The sequence below is a fragment of the Tympanuchus pallidicinctus genome, unplaced genomic scaffold, assembly GCF_026119805.1.
Source record: "Tympanuchus pallidicinctus isolate F22 unplaced genomic scaffold, pur_lepc_1.0 scaffold5, whole genome shotgun sequence".
Taxonomy (NCBI): domain Eukaryota; kingdom Metazoa; phylum Chordata; class Aves; order Galliformes; family Phasianidae; genus Tympanuchus; species Tympanuchus pallidicinctus.
The window spans coordinates 55702861-55730533 of record NW_026294769.1 but is presented as its reverse complement, the minus strand read 5'-3'; the positions used below and the strand labels follow the sequence as shown (position 1 = coordinate 55730533).

The 27673-nt window shown below is 37.6% G+C and overlaps 1 protein-coding gene across 1 annotated transcript in view; it reads left to right on the top strand.

Annotated features, from left to right (window-relative positions):
* RGS22 (regulator of G protein signaling 22) overlaps positions 1-27673 on the top strand; it is a 65470-nt gene that overhangs the window by 9007 nt on the left and 28790 nt on the right. The window contains exons 4-15 of the mRNA XM_052704443.1: positions 1574-1795; positions 6442-6527; positions 8711-8876; positions 9206-9371; positions 10713-11385; positions 11895-12056; positions 12941-13130; positions 14613-14743; positions 15259-15364; positions 17266-17391; positions 19287-19388; positions 26066-26260. Coding sequence (XP_052560403.1) covers positions 1574-1795; positions 6442-6527; positions 8711-8876; positions 9206-9371; positions 10713-11385; positions 11895-12056; positions 12941-13130; positions 14613-14743; positions 15259-15364; positions 17266-17391; positions 19287-19388; positions 26066-26260 — 2325 coding nt within the window. The remainder of the gene's footprint in view (positions 1-1573; positions 1796-6441; positions 6528-8710; positions 8877-9205; positions 9372-10712; positions 11386-11894; positions 12057-12940; positions 13131-14612; positions 14744-15258; positions 15365-17265; positions 17392-19286; positions 19389-26065; positions 26261-27673) is intronic.

Genomic DNA, 27673 nt, shown 5'->3' with positions numbered 1-27673 from the left:
CTTTTTTCTTCTGCAAGAAAGTGCATTTCAGATCCTGAGAGACTGAAGCACCTTGCCTCTTAGTGTATTTTCTTCTGATTCCTCCTTAAAAACATCTGAAAAAAAAAGTTATATTTGGAGGTTATTAAGGTAGAAGTTGAACCACTTAGAAGTTGATAGCTGTCCAAATTAGCTTTGCAACTAAGTGAAATGTACACACAGCAAATGAGGAGGACATCTGAATGTAGTGCAGAGAACACATAAAACAACACATAAAAGCCTCTTTTAAACGTTGTTCAGTACTTCTAGAGAAAAGCACTAAAACCTGCAGAGTACCCTGGAGAAAATTAATGCCAAAAGAGGCATGAGGTGTCAGAGAACAAAAACAAGCCTTGATTTCAACTGAAAGTAGGTAACTAACTGGACTAATGCAATTCAATGCATAACTCTGGCCAGTGACTCCCTGATGTCATAGGCCCTAATCGTACACTTAAAGCTCTCACATGCTACATGCTTTGCCAGGCTGAGCCTCGGCAGCGAGAAGTTATGGGATAAACAGGGAATGTTGTAAGCACATGTTGCAGCCACATGGTTTTATTTTGGACATTCCTCTATATGACATCGATCCACAAGGGAACTTCAAACAGAAGCAACAAAATAGCTGACACTGACGTGGTTATTTTGGACTTACATAGGTGTAAAGAAGAATGAAGTCGGTTTATATTTCCATATTATATGTAGCATGTATTCAATATATGCAATACGTATGTGAATTATGTCTGTGTGTGTAGATATATATGCTTCTGTATGCATACCGTGATATATAAAGTTCAAGGAAATGAGAAATACAGTACTTGAAATAATATAATAATCTTACTAAGTGCAGGGAAATGACAACTGCACAAAAACACCTGGTGGGAGCCTGTTTGGAATGGTGCCCAGAAGGGTTTTGGCACTGGATCTGTGGCCAGGATTACACACTCCTGTTTTCTTCAGTTCTTGACCATGACAGGTCTTCTTGTCCTCCATCTCAGTACTGGGAGATGCTCATATGCTTTGGTTGTATAGATCCTCAGACTCATAAACGTCTTGGATATTCCTCAAGATTTCTTTTAAATCAACCAATGTTGTTGTGCATGATTATTATCTACAGCCATAGATGTCTGTAGATATTTGACCTCCAAGTAATAACGTGACGAAAAGCCTTTCCTACACATGACAGTCTTCAGATTCATCTTCCTCAAATGCTCTCACATTGTAGAAATCAGCTTCATCATTGTTCTTTTCAAGCCCTGACTGTTTAAGGTTATGAATGTGAGAATGATATTGGAGATGTAATCTTGGAGGTAAGTAGTCTCCTGCCAGAAAAGTTATTGAAGTCACTGTAAACTATGTATTTTAGGAATTTGTGTAGTGGATCTATAATTTGCACATGAAAAAGAATGGTTTATTGCCTAGAATGAGTCAAAATCAAGAGAAAGAAGCCTCATAATATTGCATTCTGAAGAATGATTCTATTCTATAAAAAGTAACTTTTAAAAATTAGATATTTCCTTTATTGCAGTGTTACAAACTTTCCAAACTTCTTTTGTAGACTTTTGCCCAGCCAGTTAAGTTTAACTCAGACTTCGGGGTTTTTGAAGTAGTTAATGACATCCCACAACGCATGGAACATCAGCTGAAAAAAATTCTACACGATCAGAAACCTCCAAATCCCATTTATGATGTTATAAGAAAAGCAAAGAATGATGGGCAGCATTCCAAAAAGATCAGTGATTCTTCAGCGCTCAGTATTGATCCAAATTACAACACTATGGTAAGCATCTTATAGCCACTGGATTTATATTTAGATCTTACTGTAGAGACACTGGCAGTAGTTATTGTTGTTTTTGGCTTGGTAGCTTGGGAAAAATGTTAATTTATGTTAGGAAAACATAATGATGGGCCAAACTGTGCCCTGCAATGCACATGTGTCTACCAGACAAATGAATGGAATTACACATATCCATCCTGTAGCACAGAATTTTGAAGATTCTGTAGGGCAGGATTCAGTTGTGTGGTCTGAATACTTTTTAATATTAAAAGAAAAAATATTATGATAACTGTTACTTTACTAGTGATCCCTGGAATGTGCAAATTGACTGAAACTAATGCATCTCAGTCTTTCCTTATTAATTAATTTCCTTGTGTGGCTATGAGCTCATCTGTGGTCTGGCAACACATAAGTCTCTCCTCCATCAATTCCCCAAAGATTTTGATGGTTAGCATCAATCGAAATGGCCAGAAAAAATAACCTTTAGCAATGAGAAATGTTGGATTTTAGAACAAATACGTTCAAGACTTTTTCAAACAACTATCAATTACCTGCTTGCTTTCAGGACTATCTTCAGCATCAAATTAGGCATGTTAAAATCAAAATCTTAAGAGTCATATGCACCTCAGAGAATGCAAGGCAGTATAAATAGTTGTGGGAGCTTACTTTTAAGCAATAGCTTTGGAAGAGAAAAAATATATATTTCTCTGGGTTACGTGGTTTATTCCTTTCTTGCTTACTTTGCATTGGTGTGACTGATGTGACTTCAGTTCACTTCATTCAAGGCCAGTGTAAGGTCTTGCTACATTTTTAGAGGCGGCTGCTCTAAATGATGTCATAGCTGGAAAGCTGAGAGAAAATCAGGGAGTTAAAGCAGACTGCTGCTTTGTTCAGTATAAGCTTGATGATTTTCAGAAAAGAAAACAGTGTTGAGAGAGGTCAAAAGGCAATTATGTTTAACAAAATGATAGTTAAGTGAGATTGCAATTATCTGCAATATAAACTGGACAAATGCTATGACAGGACAAGGCTCACAGACATTTCTACCATGTTAAACCATTATTTTCATGAATATGTTGCTTGTGAGCACAAAAGCAGAAGAACTATTCTTGATTTCTTATTTGAACTGAGGAATAGACTGAGGAAAAGTTTTGTGCTTGTGCAAGAATGGCTAATGCTGTTCTCTGGGATAACCTCACACCTTTGCAACTTTGTTCAGCCTTTTTTGACAAGTTCAAAGCCATCACATTGTCTTCTCTGTTACTTAAATCTCTCATGGATTGGAGCAACAATGCTTCTCTATTATTTCAAGATATCTTCCTTTTTTTGTGGAATTTTCCAAAGATGGGAAGCACAACTTCCTGAAGGGGTGAGGAGGGGTTTGGTGTCTTCTCTCAGGCAACAAACCTGACCCGAGGAAATGGCCACAAGTTGCCCCAGAGGAGATTTAGATTAGACATAAAGAAAAACTTTCTCTCAGTGTATGGTCAAGTGCTGGACTGGCCTGCCCAGGGAGGTGGTGAAGTTGCCATCTTTGGCAGTGTTCAAGAGGCATCTAGATGAGGAGCTACAAGATATGGTTTAGTGCTTGTGGTAATAATGGTGATGGGAGGACAGTTGGACTAGATGATCTTGCAGGTCCTTTCCAACCTTGTGATTCTATGATTCTATGGCATTTTGAGGAATAATATGTTTTTGCACTTTCTTTACCTTTTTGATGATGTTTCTTCTTGTCTGTCACTTTCCTGTGGGTTACCAGGTAAGGAACTAAGCTCCATGCTACCATTTGCTCACTTTTCCCCAGCAGAATGGGGAACTCGAAAGGTGGAAGAGAGAAAACTCTTGGGTTGAGCTGAAGGCATATCAATAGGTAAAGCAAAGTCTGCATGTGCAAAGAATTCACTACTTTGTAACAGTGGGGAGATATTCAGCCATTTGCAGGAAAGCTGGGCTTAACACAGTCACCACTGCTTGATGAGACAAACACCACCATTCTGAACATTCCCCCTCACCTCTCTTTGCTGCAGCTTTATTGCTGAGCATGATGTCATATGGAAAGGAACACTCTTCTGGTCTGGTGGGGTCAGCTGTCTTGGCTGGGTCCCCTCACAGCTTCTTGTGCACCTCCAGCATCCTTGCTGGCAGGGTGTGAAAAGGCCTTGGCACAGTCTAAGCCCTGTCTAGCAATAGCTCTCAACACTGTTCCGATCACAGATTGAAAATAGCATCATATTATATAATATGAACAAAATGAACTATCCCAGCCTAAAAATTGCAACAGGCCAGTTGCAACAGGCAACTTAAATCCCTCATCCTATTCAGTTTTGGCATTTCAAGACAGAGCCTGACCTAAGCAGCCAAAAATCAGTACTGCAACTACATAAGATGGAAGAAGTCAGCTTCATTCGTTGTACCACATTATGACTGAAGTATCTCAGTATCAGCATGAAGTATCAGCATCAGCATCAGATAGGATTTGATCTTTCAGACACAGAGCTATGCTCTTTCCTTCACTCTATATACTTATTTCTTCAGTTGCTTCACACTGTCTGAAGAGATTTACTGTTTCTAGATTTACTTTCTATGAAAAGTCAGCTTGAACAGCCATCACTGTCACAATATTGACGAAAATGAGCTGTGACTGGAAAAATTATGTAGACCTTTCAGGCATACTAAGTTCAAATACACCTAAACTAAGAAATACATCAGTGCTGTTTTTCTCTCCACCTCCATCTCACACTGTCACAAATTTACAGATAAGTAAAAGATCTTTCCTTATGTATGCCCTCATGCTTGGAAGATACTGATATGGAGCTAAACATCTTATCAGTAATTGAAATCAACTGAATGTGAAACACATGAAGAAAAAACCCTGCAAATTGGGTAGACCCAGGCATCACTATGGAAAGAAACTGGCTGGCATCCCACATACCTTACTTCAGAGAAACCCCAGTTCAGCAAAGCACTTAAGTATGTGTTTAACTTTAATCAAATGAAGTTAAACACATGCTTAAACTTTAACACGTGCTAAAAGCTTTACTGGATTGGGTCCCAAACATGGCCTAAGGCTGACTGGGTAAGGAAGCTAACCAAGGTAACAACCCTATTAGATTAAATGTCACATCTGTCTTTGGGGAAGGGAAAAGAATAGAGATTCTTTCCTTCTGATAGTATATATTATTTTGTGTACCAGCCACGTACAGACATGAACATGTTATGAATCATTCAGATAAAAACCTGGGCTATGACTCAGTTAATACATAAATATTAAACACAGATTGATTGGCCAAAATAAAGAGACAATCTTCTGTATTTCCAAAAGGCTTGTTAGTTACCAAAAGGAGGTATACTCTGTGTGGTTGGGAGTAATTAGTCTCCATCTCCACAAGTTAGATTGTGTGAGCCACTGCCAACATAAGCTTTCCATATTTTGAAATATTTTCTTCTCTCTAAATGAAACCACCCACTTTCTGAGTAATTTATATTTTTAATCCCCTACAGATATATATGAAGGAGAAATAAACCTAGTCCCAAATGAAATATTAGCTCATGGAAAGAAAATTTAAAATGTAATCTACACGAACTGATTATTTGATCTAGCAAGTAGCAAAAAAATTGATACTTCCATCCTTGTCCAAAATTCACCTGTTTCTATGGACAAGGAGTTATTGCATTTTTCCTAATCACTGACTTCATGTTCACTAACATGAAAAATGCATCTCAGTAAAATAAAACAGCTCACCTGCTAAGAGTGCATAAAGTACCCTTTGTGGAAAGAAGAGGAAAGAAGAGAAGGGGCGAGAAAGGAAAAAAGAAAAGAATAAAAAAAAAGAGTTGTGAATAGTATAATCTCTAAGAGAAATGGTTTGCTGTGGCCCACACTCAGAGGGCATACTCTCCATTTAAGACCCTTAGGCAAGTTTTTCAATCTGCTGGTTTTGTGTAACTCCTTGCTTAACACCTCTGCATCACTCTTTGGTGGCACTTAGTTGTCTGCATTCACCAGGCATTGAGACTTGGACCACCTGAGCTAAGATCTATTATGGGCCTGATTCTATTTGCACTTAGATACACATTTTAATTGTTCCTGTATCTGGTTGAGTTAAGCAATGCTCCAACATAAAACATAGAAATGTGAAAGATGACAACTGATAGGCATTAAAAATGTTTGACTTTGTCTTTAATATCCAGAGTTCTCCCATTTTAGGATTATAATTTAAGCTAGGGCTTCCTTATTCCTCAAATTATTGAAGGAAAATATAATAGTCACTGCTTATAGATGGTGTTAAAGTCAGAGAAATAAGCAGTTTCCTACTTGTGGACCAGCTATGAACATCTAATTTGCATTGGAATTGTATAATAAAGGCATGATTCATACATATATAATTTTTGAAGAAATCATGGTTTGTTTATGAAGTTTTACTCTTATAGAAGAAAGAGATTTAGACATAATTACCTGTTAGCAACAAACTGAAGACACTCAGCAGTCCTAGAACTAAGGTTAAGATGAATAGGAAAGGTGATGTTCATTGCATATTAGTTTTCCTTAATGCTTTAGAAGGAATGAAGATTGGAGAGAATCATTTATATGGAATGCAAAACAAGTAAGTCACTACTACTGCAAATTTTTGGTATTTCTTTTTTAATAGTGTCTTGATCGAGAACAAGCAGTACAGTGGATTAAGAAGGAAAGGCTTCCAGCATTTCTAGAGAGCGACTGCTACTTTGAGTACAGGTATTGCAGTCTTTTATGCTGTCTCTCAGCTTAAAATTTGCACATTTGTCTTTTCTGTTTAACTAATCTTGATGATACATTTAATACGGTTTTGTTCCACCTTTTCTTTCTGTTTAATTTTTGCATTTTATTACCCTGAATAAATTAAAAACTGACTTTTTCTACTAGTCATTCTGTAATTTCCCTTGACCACAGATTACGTGCTATATTACTACAGAGGGAGTAGGAATGGTCTTCACTGTTTTATCACAGTAGCAATATGTTTCTCCCCAATCAGTATATAGGACATGTGAATGAACGGTATGAATCCATGACATCTGTTTACAAAAGACGGCCGGTCCTTTTTATCTCAGTTATTCAGTTTCTATCTTGAAGCTTACTGTCAGACTTCCTTTTGCAAGGTTCTCTGTGGGATGCCATGGAACAGTGGAATGATTTCCTGTTATATATTTGCTATATTTTTCCAGATGTACATTCAGCCTCTTTCCTGATTGTTCAGGAGGTTTGGTCTGCTTTTTGGAAGGATCTGCCTCTACCCTGTCCCTGACCGCCACCCGCCCCTCCCCTGACGCAGCTCCATGCCGTTCCCTCAGCCCTGTCGCTGTCACACAGCAGAGCTCAGCGCTGCCCCTCCGCTCCCTGTGAGGAGCTGCAGCCGCCATCCGGCCTCCCCTCAGCTCCTCTGCTCTGGGCTGCACAAACACAGCGGCATCAGCGCTCCTCATAACATCTTGCCCTCCAGATCTCTCTCGTCTCTTGACATACATGTTCCTAATTTCTGTAAATACCAGTGCTTTAAATTGCTTTCCTGAATTAGGATCAAGATAAACTGTGATAAAAATGCACGTTTAAAGCTGAAGATAACATGAATATATCCACGAGGTTCCTGTGGCAAGGTTTTGATAGCAAGATTGGCCTCTGTGAGCAGAGCTCAGCACTGCCCCGTGTGAGATCAGAGCCAGCTCCAGCTGCTCCAAAAGGGACCTACTGCTGCCAGGGCTGAGCCATGAGGGATGCCTCTGTGAGCGCAGGTTTAAGAAAGAAAATAGCTGCTGCACAACAGCAGTTGGGAGAGAGATGTGAGAGCTGTGAGAGAACAGCCCTGCAGGCACCTGGGACAGTGCAGGAGGACGGCAGGAGGTGCTCCAGGTGCAGAGCAGAAGATTCTCACTCGGGGTGGGGAGGTAGAAGAGTGTGGGTGGGGGAGAAGGTGATTTTAGTTTGCATTTAGTTTTCACTGTTCCAGTTTGTTATTGACAAATTATATTAATCTGAATCCATTTTGCTAGTGATGATAAGTGGTGAGTGATCTCCCTGTCTTCATCTCAATGAGTCTTTGGTCATCCTATTTTTACCTCCTGTTCTTTTAAAGAAGGATAGTGAGAGAATGGTGTGGTGGAACATACCTGCGCATCAGCATGAAACCACCACAAAGTACGCCAACTCTAGAATGAAATTCTCTTGTCCTCGAGATGTAGAGACAAACAAAAATGAGCACTCAGCTCAGGGTTGTAAGCTTCTCTTCCCTTCTCATGCACCTTGGTTAATTTCATACTGCTGTCTAACTCGAATAAGCTCTGCCACAGTTCTTGATCCCAAAGCACCCTCTCTAGCTGCTAAAGATTGCCTTTTTCTGGACACAGCAAGGTTCTCACTGTCAGGAGGAGCACTGGAGTGCTCTTTCATACTGTGAAGTACTCTTATAGTAACTGACTGAAAAAAGACCTACTGTCTTGCTATCATCTGAAGGCTTAATTAGTACGACCACTATGGGCATTGCTGCTGGAAGATTACTTGTGTCTATTACTGACATAGGGCTTCTGCAATCTGGGAAAATGGTTCTATTTTAGCAAACAATATGTTCAAGTGTTTCTTGGCAGGATTTGGACTGTACGGCTATATGCAAGATCATCCTGGCGGAAATCAGTTTTACTGGTAAAGATTTGCAATGTAAAACAGACCACCAACTAAAAAGCTGGTGGACTATGGAATGGTAGAGCTGGTGTTTACATATGTGACAGCAGGCACGGGGTGAAATAATAAAGTAGAACATGAAGTTCACAGTGGCAATTTGTTTTCAGAAAGATTGTGTTTGTTATTGTCTATTCTAGGGAAAAACATCAATTGTATCCATTACTAAAAGCTAAGATTAACTATTTTCTTTTCTGAACATTTAATTTCAGGCTAGCTAAATTGATATCACAGGTAGAATGGAGCCAGACTGGCATTAATTTCATTATAGATAGCACCTACTACCCCTGGATAAAGAAGGAAGATGCAAGTACTCCCTTCCCTGAGGAGGATGGCACTTTATTCACTATGGAGAGGTTCTATGTATCGCTCGGCCAGGTAAAGTAAATGTTGAGTGAGTGTAACAGAGAGCTAGATAGAATTGGAATAAATTGCTGTAACTGAAATCCCACCCTAAACAGACAGCTGATTTTCTGTCTATCTCTTCTTTTTAAAGCTCTTTGTAGTATAGAAGGTTGATGTGTCGTAACGCAGCAGTGCTGTATCATGAGTGTACTCAGCTAGCTGTATGACAGCTATTTTCTCTGGGAACTATTGTTATAGAAATGCATATGGATAGAAAACAAAAACGATTGCAGACAATAAGCCCTCTGCTCTCAGAAACAAGCAAAAATAATTGAATTATTCTATTAAATATCTTTTTGTAGGCTACAGTTTCTCAAACAATGGATTGGTTTACATTAGCAAAAGGAAGCGAATCCATGAAAACTACAGATTCATTTATGCGCCCTGCAGCTTCTGTTCAAATTCAAGATATTCAACCTGGTCTGCCTGAAAAAAAAGGTTCATTGAGTGAAAAAGCTAGCTGCCTAGGTAAGTAACAGGGGCTCAGCAATAGTATTTATAACATAAACCTGACCAGATGGATATATAAGGCATTTGAATGAATTGCTGCAGCTTCCACTTACTGCTTTCTAAATATCACATGATATCACAGGCTTCAGATGGGGAAAAACTGGATTTGTTTCTTTCTGTAGCCAAATCATTTTGTAATTTTTCTTACACTTTTATTTATTTATTCATTTTGAGATTATTTTAAAGCCCTTCTCTATCAGTCTGATGTGATACATGTACTCAGAGGTTTCAGTATCCTCCTCATTGACATTGTGACCGAATCTAACCATGTGTTTGCCTTAGTGACAGAATAGAATACGAAGGCCTAAATCTTAGCTTTAGGAAAAGAAAGAAGATCAAACTAAGCCTGTAGTTTAAATTTTGGATATTTTAAGGCCACAGATGAATTATATCTTTTGGTCACTCTGATTCTGTCGATATTCAAAAGATTTGTAGTTATTCTTCTCAGTTTTACAGATCTGACCTACACAGTGATAGCACCAGTAACCTAATAAAACAGTATGTATATTCAAGGTCACCTCTGCTAACATACTCCAGAAGTACTTGATTTGTTTAAAGATTTTCAGAATTTTTCAGAATTAGAAAATTACCTGAGCAAGTCAAAGCTGAAATGTCTTTTGTCTCAGCAGTCTGGAATGGCAGGGCATGATTAATAACAAGGGCACAAAGAGGAGTGAGGTTGTGTTGACAAAAACAAACAAACAGGGCTGGTCACTGTTCTGAACTTGCTAGTTATGAGACATCTCAAATAGAAAGAAGCCATGTCTGAGTGGCAGACTGGACTGCAGGTCTCTTAAATGTTTACAAAGTCCTTGATATATTATGCTTTGTCATCCCCCTGTATGTATCAAGACTTTACCCAACCAGCCAAGGCCGGTTCAGGAGTCAATATAAGCAGACTAAGAGTTCTAACTTATAGCTTCCTCATGCCTAAAGAGAAAAAAATCCTGCTACAGATGGTGACTTTTGTCATACCATAAGCAAATACCTCGAAAAGAAACCAGGTATTGTAGCACAACAAGGTGGTTTAATAAGTATTGAGGAGCATGGATATTCAGCTGAATAACCAAGATTAGCTGGCCCTGGAGGGAGCTTTTCTGAGCTCTGCTGCTCTGTTGAACTGAGAAATGATTTTGTGAGTCGTGGGGTTGAGTTTCTAGTCAGACAGCAACAGCAGAAGCACTTCTGCTTGTTACCTGTACTGCAGCACAACAACAAAAATTTGTTGCTTTGGAAAATGTGCAAAAGGACAGCACTGTTCCAAGAGGGTGTTCAATAATATTTTCTGATTTAACGCAGAAACAGGTTCCCTATCTAAGGAATATGACCACTGCAGATTTCATTGCTCTTCAACGACATCACCCACAGAAGACAGCATTTTTAGGGAGAGATCAAGAGAATCAGAGGAGAGTTCTTTTATGGCCATTGCTGAACCTCCTTCCTACGTGCAGCTAAGAGTTTATCCAGACCAGAATTTGGAGAGCACAGCAGAAGGACAGAAAAATGCAACTCTTCAGCAAGTGGAGGAATTAATACCATCATATACTCAATCTGTAACAAAGGAATCAATTTCAGAACTCACACAGCGGCCACTTGGTGAGACTGAGAGTGATGTGGATTTCCCTAAGCAGCCTAAGATGTTTATACATGAGTTATCAAATAATGAATTTGCCTGTGGTACTGAAGAGCCACTCTTATCCCAAAGTTCTTCTCCATTTGCTGTCGTGGACCCCATGGGAGATATGAGGGAACGAGATGCTGACGAAGTGAGCTTAAGATCAAGCTCTGAAAGCAATGGGGCAGACAGTAGGGCTGCTTGGTGTATTAACCACAGAACTTATGACACTGGCAACAGAAATGAGTTTGAAAGATTCAAGAAATTCATTAAAGGAACACTTGGTGAGAAGTATTGGTGGCTCTGGATGGATATTGAAAGACTAAAGGTTCTTAAGGACACTACAAGGCAGCAAAGGTATTTCTCATTATTTAGCACTTGTTTTTATATCTGTAACACTTATCAATGGAAGTTTTGAGATTTCAGAATGAATAATATCAGTGTTTGAATAGAATAAACACAATTAATCATGAGTATCCTGACAAGTGAGTCATGGATGATTCTTCTGAAGCTGATAAAGATAACATAAGTCGGAATCACCTTAGCGTTAAGGCTTTGTTAGATAGAAATTTGAAGAACTGGAAGCAATAAATAGAAAGAAAATAGAAGAAACTACAATCACAAATGGGGCATTCTACATGACAAACTACTTTAGTGAAAGACTCTACTAGATTCAGATTGTCTATTCTAAGGTACTCTACGTTTTTTGTTATACACCTGTCTCTAATTTGTGGAAACATTGTTTTGGCTTCTGACTCTTGCAATTAGAGACATTGCATTACAGCAGTTTAAACAGTAGAATGAGCTGTACTTAGTTCTGTATAGCATCTGATACATGCTTATGTGACTTCTTTTGTTTACTCAAGGCAACTTGATAAAATGAAAAAACTCTATCTACTGAGCAGTGGAGACTACTTCCTCACTTCTGAAGTGTTACTCAGACTTGATTTACTACATGGAGATAAGTGGAATACAAGACATTTAAGACAGATTCAGCCTGAAGTAGTGAAACCTCTTCTTCTTTACTGGTATGGGAAAAAGGACATGAACTAAGATTCTACTTTTTAACAAATTTTCTTTTCTTTTATAAGTCCAATGTTTTTATTTCATCTCGTTTCTCCTATTGCAATTATGAGAAGTAATGCCACATAAATAATAGCAGATGTGGTCTCTCAGTTTTAGTTGAGATTAAACTAAACTGCAGTCTGCCCAGAAAACAGGTAGGTCTGCTTTACTGAACCCTTGTTATATTACTGCCAGAGCATCTGAGCTACTTTTTGTGTAGCTACCTTGGATACCACTCTAATAGACTTTTGGCTGCAGGGTAGGGAAATCTCCCCCAGGCAGAGAAAGTTAATTCTGCCCTAACCTATTCCCCAAAATGACTTCCTCAAGTTTCTGAGGATGCTCTGTGTATACATCTGTATGGAATTTGACCTTGAGACTTCACTGTTTAATGTCTGTTATACAGAATGCCTTTACATACTGACAGCTTAAGCAAGGATACAAATTCTAGCCTGCTTTGAAAACATCAGCTAAATGTTTGAAGGTCTTCTCTCCTCCCCAAGAGGTACCAACAAATCACAGGCAGAAATGAATAACTGCAGTAGTGTACTTTGCTGTGGAGCCTCATGAGAGTTGTGCTCTCTGTCCTGTGACCTAAAATTCTCTTATTCCTTGCTGTAGGATGAATGTGGCATATCTTAATGTAGACTTACATAAAGATAACTTTGTAGTGGTGCAGTGTTTGCAAATTTATTTGGGTGTAACTTGTTTCTAATTTTGGAGGAATGCAGTGTCTAAACATATCTTTGTTTTTTAATTCAACATACTTTTACTGTGTCTTGATAAAGTAAAAACCATTAAGCCAAATATCTCAGTATTTCATTTATTCATATACTTCTTTTTTAAGGGGTCCCAGATTTTGTGTCACTCATTCAACAGCGATAGAAACTGCCAGTGCAAAGCTGAAGTACTGGCATACATGCCAAGAGAGACCAAGGGTGGACACTGATCCTTTTCCACAGATGGTGTCATTGCTGCCTTTGACAACTAAGTCTTGTATGCCTAGGATACCAGCTTCCCTTCCTCAGGTGGGTAGTGTAATGACATTGAGATCAAAGCCTGGTCCCATCAAAAATAGTTATAAAGCTGCTTGAATTGAACATGATAAAAATTTTGTACTTGCTTGTTAGGAAGTCAAGATTTAGCAAGCTTGTCTCCTGCAGATTATTATATTAAAAATTGCAGTATCATTTTATTGTATTTTATGCATCAGATCACTGTAAATTGAGCCATATTATCTTTTCAGTTATCCAGGCTATTTCATAAATCTTTTGAATACGTTTCATCTTGACATTCTCAGACCTGCAAGTTTAAGGATCTAGCAACCCAGATAGCATCCTTCAACCAGACTTATCTTAATTCAGAGTAACTCCTACAACAAATCTAACTTCACATGTGTAAAAAGAGCAGTTTTGCCCAGTTCCTATCACCACGGTCCTTCAATCAGTGGCCACACATACAGTGGCCAGTTGAATTTTGACTCTTCTTTTTCTTGAAAGACTTAATCTGAGTGGTGATTGCATTGGCCCGCAGGTTTTCAGTAACACTGTGTTAAGTCTCAGGGCAGAAGATACTTGGAGAATGTGAATCTACACTACGGCTCCACAAAGAACTATGGTCTATGACACAGATTTGCTTAAAAAAACCTCTATTACTTTAAAGTGGATAGTTTTAGATTACAACTATAATGTGTGTTTTCTAAAGCTAATTCATGGAGGAAAAACAGTGGGACAAATTTCTTGTTCAGAAGTGGTTGGGCTCAGGACTAAGATCCTGTTGAGCACAACAGGAGTGGGCCAGAAGCAGCTGCTTCTTGCAGAGACAAATATGCTAAAGGCTGAGGACTAGCAGTAGGTCATGGAGACAGGTTCCTAACTCTGTGGGCTTAATAGCCCCTATCAGCACTTGAAGAAAACTGTGACCTGGAACCCACGAATCACAGAATCAGCTGATGAAACACTTCTTGCTGCTATTTTTTTTTTTTTTTTTTTTTTTTTTTTGCTGTGGGAAATATGGACTTCTGAATCTTCCACCTCTGTTGTGCTTGTAAAAGCTTAGAAAGAGAAGTAACTCAGGCTGAATTTCTGAGGGCACTCTGAATGCAACTGGCATCTCCAAAAAGTCATAGAATGATTTTGTTCATAATGAATTGGTGACAGTGTGGCAGGATGCCCTCTTTCTCTCTTGTTCTGAGATTGTATCTACGCTCACAGAGATTCACAAAGTGTACTTTTCTGTAACTCTGTAATCTCTCTGTAATTCTATGCACATATTTCTGCTTGCTAAAATTGTAACTTCTAAGCTAGAATGGACATAAAGCCATGCTGAAAATCTTGGAAGATATTCAGCAAATTATTTTGCCATTTCCAGATTTACATAGTGTGACTGATAAGGAACAACGACACTGAAAAACCTTTAATGTTTTTAAGTAGTTAATGAGAACGTGTAAAGAAAACTCCAGAATGAAAAAATAACTTGAATTGCTCTATCTTCTACTATCTTACTTTCATAAAAGTAAGGCTAGCACAACAATAGCTTTATTGAAATTAGACACACTGGATTTCTCTTTGAAGGGTTCATCAAGATTATCATCTGCCTTGTCATCAAGACAAAGCTCCCGAAGGAATGACTTTGTCAGCAGTAGAAATTGGTAAGCATAGAATCTTTGTATGTCTTTCTTGACACCAGTATACGCAATATTTATCAGAGGCTGTTAGATTCTACAATTGTCATGAAATATATTACAATCATCTGCTTAGTGATGCATAGTTATGATATAGATTGCTTGCATGGAGATCTTCTTCCTGACTGATAGTTCTTTTGTTTATTCCATGACATAAAAGGCTTAATTTTTCTAAATACAAGATTTTTATTCTCTTCTGTGTAAGCACTGATATTCTCTCTATGTATGTTTATATTCTTTTAACACACCTTGAGCACTTAATCTCAAAGATGCACTGTGTTAGTGATTTCCACAGGGTTACATAAAAAAGGTGTTCCTCTACATGCTGTATATTCATTATAAATTGGAACTCATGTACTTTTCCTCTGCTGTCTCGTATGTCATTCTACCTGTCTGACGACCCCTCTTAGTTGTTTAATTCACAGGAAATCCTAGTTTTTTAGTAAATAAATACGGAATTTTTTATTTGTTTGTGGATTCAGGCCAGAGTCAGTGAGCAGGGACACGATCCATTGCTTAGCTTTGGATGAAACTACAGAAACGAAACACTTGGCTCATAGAAGGTACACCTATGCTGAGTTGCTCCCCGTAAGTAGTACTTAAATTTTAGTTGTCTTGAATTATGGGTTAAAATATTGTATTCTGTAGTATTAAAGGAGATGTAGGCAATGGTGGGGGGAAATTAGTTTGATTATGTGAATGTCAACGCCTTTTGCAGAGGTGTAATTAGAATGTTAGTGTTTTGTGTGTGGCATCTGTCACAGAGTTGATGGGAGACCAAGGCACATAGAGCAGTTTATTTTCACTAGAAAATGTTGATGTTTTCCATGGTGACCATGTGTTCAGTAGGCTACTATGGAAAACTCACTGGATAATTGCTTCAGTAGAATCATTGTCAAGAAAGTATACCAGACTTATAATGTAACTGAGAATTGAATCTGCCCAAGGAAGTTACTAACCTACTAAAATTCATCAGAGGAAAATATTTCAGTTGTAAAATTCATATTTATTGCTTGTGTATTTTATTCTCTTGTCTTTTGAATTATTGCCTGCTAAGCAAGCCCTCAATCCAATAAGCCTCATGAAGGACAGATTGGACAGAAGAACATTTTCTTAATCACTATTAAAATGGAGACAAATTGAGCATTTGTGATGTCCAGATTTAGCAATTTAAAACTTATCCAAAACTTAAATGTGAGCTGTTCTCAAAACAGCTTGCTTTTTCACACAGGTACTGATACCCATGGCCTCAAAACCAAAAAGAGATCTGAAATCTGGGCCTGTTTAGAAATGCATGTAGTTTGTCAATCAGCTGGACACAATTATTTGTTTTTCACATCAAAATCATGCTTTGCTTGTTACCTCATTGCAATCTTTTTTATTTCACTGTTAATTGTGACAGAAGAAAAATCTTATATTTGCAGTTAGGGACATTTACAGTTAGAAACTTATATTCAAGAAATGTTTTTTCACATGATGAACTATTAGATGTCACACACCTTTGTTACGCATGGTTTCTTTCTGGCTGAAGGAAGTGAAATATTAACAATTTGCACCCACAGGTCTAGATCGGAACCTACAGTGAGGACCCCAAAATTTGTTATTACAAATGTAGTGTAAAAAGGGGATGTATGTAAAAAGGGGATGTATTACACAATACAGTGTAATGAGGGGATCCATCATTTTAATTCCTGCTGGGGAGTAGGATCTTCCTGCTCTGCTTCTGAAGCTTTGCTTCCTCCCACCTTCTCCATCCCTGTTACTGCTTGGAAAGAAGCTTGTTGTCAATCACAACACTCATCTACTCCCACCTTTTCCATCAGAGTTGTCAGGCCAGCCAAAGTTTCTTTCATGAGCATCAGAATTTAACATACTAGTTTGTAACCTCCTCTGGCTTCTCTGTGAGCGTTGGGAAAACTGATGCATTCCTCCTCATATGCTCTTGCAGCTACCTGCAGGAAAGGGCATGGATTTCCTGTCCCCTAAAATAGTGATGGTTCTGTTCATGAAGTCTGTGGCCTAACTCCAACAGATGTATCTTTCATTCCATGGTAGGCTGGATCTGACATATCACTTGTCAACTTCTACTAGTACAAAACACTATTGCCTGAACTGAGACAGCTTTTTACACCTAAGTGTTATGGCTTAGTATTACTGGAATTCTCTGAATTCAGTGCAAAATAGGTCACAACAGAATTATGGCCTCATTTCTTTTCCTGTTTCAGAGAACTTTCTAAAGGATACTATAATCTTTTGGTTACTCAGCACACCTTAAGTAATCAGATTTATTCCATGAGAAATAAATATTTTTGGGTAAAAATCTATGGAGAGCTATGATATATTGCATATGTAATAGAAAATGGAGTCTGATTTCTTGGATGAAGATACTAACTGAACACTCTGCACAGCCCTCCATTGCAATGTACTGACACTTAAAATAATGGAAGTCTGTTATTTCTTGTTGTATAACTATATACTTTTTTGTCCAGGGAAAAAGTGCTGCTGGCAGTGTTATCTTAAGGGGAACAAGAATGGAAAACATGCTGCAGTCTCTTTATCTAGAGAACAGAGCAGGTTACTACTTCACACACTTCTGTGAGAAGTCAGGGAATAAGGTACGAGTATTTTCCTACCCTGTGATAATTTAGTCTGCAATTGACTGAATGCCAAGTTATAGAGGGTAGCCAGACTGAAAAAAAAAGAAAAAGAAAAAGAGAGAACGAAAGATTGATGACTGGATGAATTATTACTTGTGAGACTACAATCCCTCAACAACAGTAAACTGTTCATGTGTATATTCAAACTAATGACAGGTCTTAACCAAGCTGTCAGATCCTAACTGTCTCAAGCCTATTGGAAATCTGAATTGTACCATCAGGGATAAAAAAAGAAGACTAATCATTTTTAAAAACTAGCCTTTAACTTGGCAGAAAAAATGAGGTCTTAACCCACAAAAACATTTTTTATTAAGATGGAAAATCCACTGAACTATTAGTCACGATAATCTGCTTCCTTGCTTGTTGAGTTAGTAACGTCCAAAATCTTCAGTGTTTTAAAGACGTTCTTCTACTTCCATGAAGCTTCTTGAATTTCTGAGAAACACAGCACTATTTCTTGCCTACAGTCAGCAGTCATCATCCATTGCTGGTTGTAAATTGAGAACTGGTTAGAAGAATTGATTAGAACAATTTATCAATTTGAGTTGATGCTTAGTGGCTTTTGAAAAACATTGAATGTTTAAGGGTGTTCAATCAGTGAATACAGATGATATAGTATATTTGAGAGCTTGGTTTACATAATAATTATACCAGAGCAGAAAAGAACGCTCACCTTATCCTATGCTCACATAGGAAACTGTAGTGGACTGGACCTCTAGAAGAAATCCTTCCCCCTGGCAGTCAGCTCTTAAATGGGTCTAGGAGAGGTGGAGCCAGGCTCCACCCCTTCCTGCAGCACAGGTGAATTGCCTTCACCTGTGCTCCCATGGTTGACTTATTGCTCGCCTCAGGTGAGCAATCAGAACTCAATCAGAGTTTCAGGCTGTGACTCAACAGCCCCATACAAGGGGTGACTTAAATACAGCTAAGATGGACATCTGTTTCATCGTTGTCATGACCCAGAATCCAGCAGCAGTAGCCAGAAATGCTTTTGGCTACCAGAAAGGAAGAGCCAATGTTTCCTCAGCTGTATACCTTAAACTAAAAACGTTGAAGGTGTACTTATTTTTCATGGGAGATAGTTGTATGGGAGATAGGCACCCACCCACCCACCCACATTCTCTGTAGCGTATGCAGGCGGCAGACTCATTTGAAAATTATTTCCTTAAAATCTACAACTGTGGAACCTATTTCATTCACATGCCAGGTTTGGTGGGCTACAGTCTATGGAGCAGTTCTCTGCCACAGATTGATTATTGTTTGGTGATGGGATGGGGGTTTTAGGGTATTTTTCTGATTCAAACCCTGTAAGTGTATAATTAAAGGAGTGGACTTCAGGAAATATCTAGATTCCTTTTGCTGAAAGATAGCTTGACATTTGTTTGAATTTGTGAACTAGGGCCAAGATTCTGTGCCTCAGAAATTCATATAATTAAAATGCAATGATTGTTGTAGTAACATATGTCAAGTACACAACATTTAATTGTTTTGGTTATTGCTACAAAATGCTATTTAGCCATGGCACGAATTTTGCATGTCCATTATCAGCATTTCTTCTTAAGTGCTGGCTTTATGCCGCTGAAATGTGGTTACTCTTCAAATGTTAACTACAATGTTAACAATTTTAATGGCATAAATAAATGCATAAAGGATACAATAAAAGACATAGTATCATAGTGATGATGCTATTAAATATATTGTCCTTTTGCCAACAAGCAACAGAAGATTAAATCCATCTTAAATTGAGCTTGATTTATTATGAGTTAAATAATTACTTGCATTGGAAACTCAACCTTTTTTTATAAAGACCTGATATTTGAGTAGCAATAACTTACAGTTTTTTTCTTCCTTAGTTGTGGAAGAACAGTGCGTACTTTTGGTCTGACCTACAGGCTTATCATCAGCTTTTCTACCAAGAAACTCTTCATCCCTTTAAAATATGCAGGCAAGCTCAAGTAAGTTGTAAATAATGTGTTTTTCCTTCACAAATACACTTGTTCAATGTAAAGATTGGAAAAGATAGAAAATAGAAATGTTTCCAAATCTTGACAACTCACACCAAAGTATATCTGGGTTGTAGACAGTAAAAGAGGCTCTCTGGCTTACTTCCACATGATTACTTGATTTAAATGTTACACACGCATAGTTGAATTTCTAGGCTCTGTTGTCTGTTCCCAGTTTTATCTATTCTATTCAGTTTACCTAATCTTCCCTTTGCTACTCTGCGTCGTATTTGGAAACTGCCTGGTTAGCGTTAACATCTGTGATAACATTTTTTATGAATCATCTAATTGGGCTTTACCTTTCTTTCCATCTCCTGTGTGGGTTAGAATTGCAAGTCTCATAGATCAGACTTCATGTAATGACCTAAAGTCATGAAAATGGGCCTTCAAACTGTCACTCTTGTTTTACCTTTTCTGACTGTTAGGACATAATTATAGTCCTTACATAATTTTCTTCCACACCCACACACATATTTACTTTGCAGTGGAAATGACTATAAACAAGAATTTTTAATTGAATATGCACTATACGTCATGAAATAAAGTAAAAATAAACCACTTCACTGTGGGCCATAGGTGCTGATAGCTCTCGCTGACTGCAGAATAGTCTGATACTGCCAGAGAAGGAGTCCTCAGCAATGTGATATTTTTAGAAGGATTCTAAGCAAATTTTAACTTCATTTTGTGAAACTTCAATCTGTTTTTCCTCTGTAAACGTTGTGTAGGAGTATATTCTATCTGCATATTTGAGTATATGCTGTAATAGAGCAAAACTACTTCAGATGTCATTGGAATAAATATCTGTAGGGAGCAGTGGAGAATAATTTCATTGTATGGCTTATGTTATTGAGCATCTTGAACTTGTCTTCTCTTCCTATTTCAAAGTTTCACTGGGGGAAATGACAGAAATTTGTATATTTGTCTGAATTTTCACTTGAATTAGTGTCAGCAGGGAAAATCTAGGCTGAGGCTTGTACTCCCTCATTTCTGTAACAAACTTGACAACCTGAAGTGCTACCTTGTTTATTTTTTCCCACTCTCCTATGGCTTGAAACTAAATGTAACTAATGGTGTCCCTAAGGCAGACCATCCAGATGGCCCAAGCCTATGGCAAGGGACCCCATTCACAACAGGAATGTAAACTCTCTGCCTTTCCTAGAGTCCTTCTCCAGAACTGTTACCAAAGCAGGACAAACACATTGAACAGCACAGTCATACTGTCCCTGTTTTTACGTCCTTTCAAAACTGAGTCTCTGCTTGCTGTATGCTTAACTAGATAAGGTTTACCTTTTGGGAAACCTGATAGGGAATGTTACTCTGGGAAATGTCAGGATCTGGGATATTGGATGCATTCCATTTCCCATTAGGAAAAGTTATACTGCCCCAAATTTACTTTTTAATTTACTGTGGAATTTGTAGGGACAGTTGGTTTTCTTAATCAGAGAGTTAGGCACATAGCAGTGCCGCTCTGCTAAAAGAGTGAGAAATATCTTCCAGTTCTTCTTCCTCTTCTTTTTTTAAGCATATTTTTACCTTCTGTATCTAGACTGAATCTTGATTTTTTTTCCCCCTTTTTTTTTTTTTTTTTTTTTTTTTTTTAAATCTTAGGTTATGGCTTATAATGTTTTTTAATTCCATTTTTAATTAGTTTTAATTTTGCACTCGCTTCCACTCATTTTGCAAAGATTGCATGACTGAAAATTAAGGCCCAGGTCTTTTTCTTTTTCTTATCTTATTTCCAGTGCTGGCCTGGTGGTGACAGCAGAACATCGTGCAATCTGTGTTACTAGGCAATTGCAGGGAACTACATGCACATAACCATTAAAGTAAATACATCAAAACGAAATATGCGAAACTGTTCCATTAGCATAAGTAACAGCTGAAATGTAACATAACAAATCAACACATGTGCTGCAACATTTGGTATCATTCTCAAGCTCGCCTTTTAAGGCTGCACAAAAATTATTCTTGTTTTCATTGGAACACCATTAAGAGTCAAGCTGCATCCAATCTACAGGGTCTGCTTATGGAAAAGATGCTTTCCCAAATTCTGTGCTCACCTTTGGCACAATAAGATAGTCATTCCAAATACTCCTAAGAGAATGTGAATCAAATTCTACAAACACATCATCATATATATTTTACTATTTATTACAGAGATAGACATGCAGAGTATTCTGTATGTGTTCTGCCTGCTTCCTGTTAGGAACAAGAGCAAACCTGTAATACTGTGTGTCTGCTACTCATTGTTACATTTGTTAGGTATTTTTATCTCAGCTTTATGATAGAGTAAGGAAACACATTCCAGGGTGCACATTCATTCATTCAGGGGGAAAAAAAAGCTACACTGAGGATGAAATATAATGCATAAGATGAATGATGGGTATCAGTAATCGTCTAGGAAAGTATGTGGTTATTCACTATAAAAAATGCACATAGGAGTGTAAAATAAATTGGGAAAGAAAAACAATAAAGAAACAGATGTTGTAGTTTTTGACCAAAAAAAAAAAAAAAAAGAAAAACTTTAATGTTGTTATGGGAAATACAATATTTTAGCATTAGAGTGAATTTAGGTAAAGGGAGTTTTCATTACTGTGAAGTTTTAGTGAAGTTTTAGTGTCAGAAACAGGTTTATGTTGGTGGGAAGCGATGACGGGCGTCCAGGCAGTTTATCCATTCCATTTAAGACCAGTCAGTGCATTGTATATTTCCCTTCATGTGATTCTGTCAAACAGCTGCACAGGCCCCTCATTTAGATCAGAGAAATATCCACACTTTTGGGCAGCCATATGAAGCACTTGGACTTTAAATCTTTTCTGTGTTTCTTGCTTTACTCCAGTCATTTTGAGATTGCCTACCAAAGCCTTCTCATCTGGAGTAAATTCACACCAAAACCCAAAGCCTGAACATTCCAGAATTTGGAAATTAATAAATGATGCCAAAATCTTAATCAGAATTTCCTAAGCATTTCATATCTTCATATTTGTGCCATCATGAATAATGTCAAGATGCAAACTTGGATCGAATTTCCAGATCAGGGTTTTGGGTTAGATCCATCGCTTCTTCTAAAACACTCATAGGAAAGTGTGTAGCTGGAAGATAGGAAAATTCTGTTTGTTTTACAGAAGAAACAAAACATAGAGTAAATGCATAGTGTGCGCTTGATTTCACATGTCTAACATTTTTCTATTAAATTTATAATCTTTAAGTTCATATATTTTTTTTTTTCTGTTGATTCTTTTAGTACATTGGCCAAAAGCAGTTTCACTACTGCACAGTGGCTGAGAAAACAAAAAAAAATTCCATAATGTAGGAATCAAAAAAGGCTATGAATATTAATTTTAAAAGGATACAGTGCTTTTTTTCCCCCCTTTTGTCTTGTTAATGTCCTTGTACTGAAGGCTCTGAACACAGAATTTTTTACTCTTTCTGATATATCTAAAACTCTTAGCAGCTGTTCTCCCTATAGTCCTTGCATTGAAATCACTGCAGATCCACAGATGGGCCTGAAACATCAGCAATGGGCATAAGGTGAAAGGTTCTTCTTCTCATCTGCAAGTGCATGCAGTCACTTAGTCACTTTGTGATGCTATGTTTCCACTTGCTGGGTCAAATCTCATAGCAGTGGATTCCTACATGAAGACAATAGATGTGATCACACCAAATCATCAGACAATGTAAATCTGCATCTTTGAAAAGGGAAGTAGCTGTCCTTGCTACCTGGGGATCTGGGTCTTTGAGTTTAGAGAAGAGCTACAGCTGGATTAACCTCCTCTTAATTTCTGCTTTACCACCCTTAACAATTGTTTATGGAAAAAAAAAATCTCTCTCTTTCATGCTCTAGTTTTGCATATGAAATTAAACAGGACTAGAGGGCCATTCTGCAGGTAGAGCAGGCAGCAAAAGCAGTCCCTAATATGGCAAAATATTACAACAGTGTTTATGTGAGCAGATTATCAATTCCTTTTGCTCAAAGCCTCTTTACAGAATCACAGAATTACAGAATGGTAGGAATTGGAAAGGAGCTCTGGAGATCATCCAGTCCAACTTTGTTCTACAGCAGGTTCCCTAGAATAGGTTGCACGGGAAAGTATCCAGATAGGTTTTGGATATCTCCAGAGATGGAGCCTCCACAGCCTCTTTGGACAGCCTGTCACTTTCAACATAAAGTTCTTTTTTAATTTTGTATGGAACTTGCTGTATTTTTTGCACATTTTATACATTTGATATACTGCCCCTTATCCTGTTGCTGGGCACCACCAAAAACAGTCTGGCCCCATCCACTTGACTCTGATGTTTCAGATATTTATAATCATAGCTGGGATTTTGTCTCAGCCTTCCTCTCTCCAGGCTGAACAGCCCCAGGGCATTCAGTCTTTCCTCATAAGGGAGGTACTCCAGGTCCCTTATCCTCTTTGTGGCATTGGAGAATTTCTTACCCTTTAGTCTGATATTTTTTTTGGGTCAGTTCTAAAGAATAATAGTAAATGGATTTAAGTTTAAACCATTTCATATAAAATCATGTGGGAAATAAGAGCTCCATCCATTAAGCTGTTTTTTTTGTTTGTTTGTTTGTTTGTTTCTTTTTTGTTATCTGTGATACTTTGCTAAGAATGACCAACCATTTTAAGAATGAGGTGAGGTTAAATGTGTGCTAACATGTTAAGGACCTATTTCATGTCTTTTCACCAATTTACAGGTCCCTTGTGTGGACCACTGAAGTCATGACAGATGGAGCAGTGAAGCCCCAATGACTTTCTTAAAAAAGTCTATTTCTAAAGATACCACATCCTTATATCATCGGACTGTTTCTTTTTAATTTGTCTGTTTTATGTGTTAAATGTTGTAAGAACAGACTAGGACATGATGTAACTGAAACTTTTTAGTTTTAGGATTCTTCAAAATGACTTCCAAGGTTTGAACTCACTATGAATCTAATTCATATTGCATCTGTTACATTTCAATTAACTTCAAGATTTGCTAAGAAAGGCATAAGCTAGAATAGATGTGGTCTTATCGTTCAGCTAATACTGTACTTGGCAATGTCTTAATTCTTTGGCCTTACCTTACACCTGCAAGCCTTTTTTGCACCGATGAAATGGTCCATAATAACTTGCTTTTAGTGCTTATATCTACACAGAAGGAGAGTGGAATCGTGCAGAGACAATGAATATACAGTATACAAGTTCTAATTGGAGTATGTCAGCGGTTCTGTCTCTGTATTCCTCAATGGCCTGGTGCCCTGAGAGGCTAGAGGGTATGTTTCAAGTTGTTGAGGTACAAAATAATGGAGGCGTAGTTTGATGATACTGTTTTTGTTTGAATGAAGGAATCTAATAAATCAAAAGTTGATGTAAAAAGTCATTATTTCATGTACTCAAATATCCAGTCACTGTGCTAAAAATCTAAACACAACAGTGCTTTATTTCTGCTGGAAAATGGAGTAGATGTACTATTTTCTCCTTTTTACTTTATACTGGTAGTTATAGTTGTATTTAGAAGCATAAGGAAACACAATTTCCTGGATTCTTCATTGTCAAAATTGTGTGATAATAAATACTGAGAATGGACTCCTCAGTGTAATTCTGGTTTTTGCTACTCATCTCATCCGCCAACCAGATGTTTAAAAATTCATTAGACTTTGAAAAAGTGAAGAAGAGAAAAAAAAAAAAGCCTGTATGAATTTTATTATGGAAGGATCTCTTTCCACTTGGTCTCTTACCTGAAATCAGAGTCACAATGTTTTAGAAATGTATTATTTCAGGATACTACTGCAAGAAAATGTTTTTATCTGGCTTTCAAAGCAATTTATGAAACATTTAAAAGGAAAGAAGAATGTGGTTTAGTTGCCTATTGAAAAAAGAAGCCCTGGGGGAAAAAAATGGCTCTGTGCTTCAAGAAGGTGTAGTTAGGGAAAAATAAATGTTTTCCAGGTTTAGCTTTTTTTTGCTTTTACATATTGAATGGCAAATTCTGTGTTTCATAAAAATACCTGTTTTAAAAACACCTGTTGTAATCCTTACTTTGGTAACAATTTAGGCACCAGTTCAACATTGGTATCTTCTGATACAGATCCTGTATCACAAAGGAGTCCCAGGAATGTCAAAGAAATGTGCAAGAGGAACTCAGCACATAATGAAATCTTATTACTTTTTTCATTAATTAAACCCTAACATTACAATTTCCCATCTATTCCTAGTAAAAACAGAAGAAGAAATTCTCTTTCACAAAGTGGCCCAGCACATATTTTGCAAAATAACTCAGTGCACTCAAGTATAGTATTATAGTAAAAAAAACCTTCCTACTTCAAGAGGATATGCAGTTGCTGTAATTATTGTGGGTATCTGAATCTAGCTTAGAATTAGTCAGATGTGTCCAAAATTACACTGAAAATTGTTTTGTGATCTAATCATTTAAACAGGTTTGAGTGAAAATGACTGGGAGGCCAGTTATGGCAATAACTGAATTTTGGACAAAATAATAGCACAGGTAAAATATAGTATAGGATGAGTATAATCAGGTGCACATTCAGAACATACAGCAGGCCAGCTGGGGACATAGATGCATTAAGATCGTGACTATTGGAATAGAAGTTGTCTTAGAAACAGATTTCTTCTGTTTCATTGTAGTTCCTTTATGCAACATACATTGCCCCATCTGCCAGTATGGACATCGGCCTTCATCAGAGTAAGAAAAACATGATTTATCAGAAAATGGACCCAGCTTTTGAGGATCTTTTTGACTCAGCAGAAGAACATATCCTCCTCCTTCTACTAGAACCATGGATGAAGATGGTGGAAGCAGACAAGTACACTTATGGAAAGGTAACTGACTTGTATGGCACTGTGAAAAATTCTGACATCATGGAAGAATATTACGAGTCTTTATAAACAACCCTTTCTCAATCCCACATACTAATCTGTTGCATTTACAGTCAGGAAGAGTGAAGCATCATGACATGTTTCAATCACCCACTCCCTTCCACATGGAGTAGGCTGAGCTTCTTGTGAAGAGCAGACTGCCCTTCAAAAGGACTGTGCAGGCTTCATAGACCCTACACTCTTTGGAGTGGGAAGGAATGCATTTTGCTATAGCAAAATTGCTCTTTGCTCTCTGGAAGTGTAACATTTCTTTGATACTATTGTTGATAAGAAATAGTTTTATAGTAGAGTGTATTTATTTTTCTAACTATTGTCATTCTTGCATGTATGGACAAATAGTAGAACTGAGATAAATACCTAAATACAAATTTGAGAAAAGCCTTCTAGATCCACTTAGGTGGTGGCCAGTACTAATGTTTAAGAATAGCGTGTAAGAACTAAAAAAACATACAGCAGTATGGCCAGCTTCAGCACTTAGCCATCTAGAAGGTGCATAAAGCAGAAGTCTTGTCTACCTTTTTTGTGTTTAATGGTCTTTGATGAGTCTTTTGCCCCATGACTTCACATAAATGTGTCTTGGGTCCATAAATCTTCAGCCTCACTGTAGCAATTGGTTTAATCATGCAATAGAAGAAAAAACGCTTATGTTGGTTTGTTTTCAGTCTTCCCTGCCTCCCACCCCACCCCCCTGATAATTTCACCTGATTCCCTAGTTCTGTAAGTCCTAAGGAAAAGTGAACAACTGTTATCTTGTCATATTCTCAGTGCTGTTAATGCTTTTATGTCTCTGTCATATCCCACTTCAATTACCCCTTGGTGAAACTCAACAATCTGTGCTATTCAGCATCCTCCTTTACAGAAGTTGTTTCATACTTTTCTTATATATTCCACATATATCAATTATTTTATATTCTTCTCATGAGACACCAGCAGTGCTGAAGATCTTGATGCACTAAGGAGTATCCAGTGGCAGAATGATGTTTTCTGTTTTGCTCTTTGTTCTTTTCCTAATCGTTTCTATCATTCTAATTGCCTTTTGACTCTTAGTGAACTCTGAGTGCTTGTGCAAAATGTAAGCTAATAGCCACCTGTAATGATTCCAAGATCTCCTTACTAAGTAACAGCAGCTAATGTAAAGCCCTAATTTGGAGGTAATTTGAATGACTTAATGTTTATTGTCATTGAATTCAGCTTCTCTTTATCACTCAGATGCTAAATATCCTGAAATCCTGTAGCTCTTCACAGTCAATTTCATTTTCTGTTCTGTGGTATTATTTTGCAAATTTTATTGTCTTCTCACTCACCTCCTTTACAAGATACTTTCTGAATATATTTTAAAAAATAACTTCAGCACAG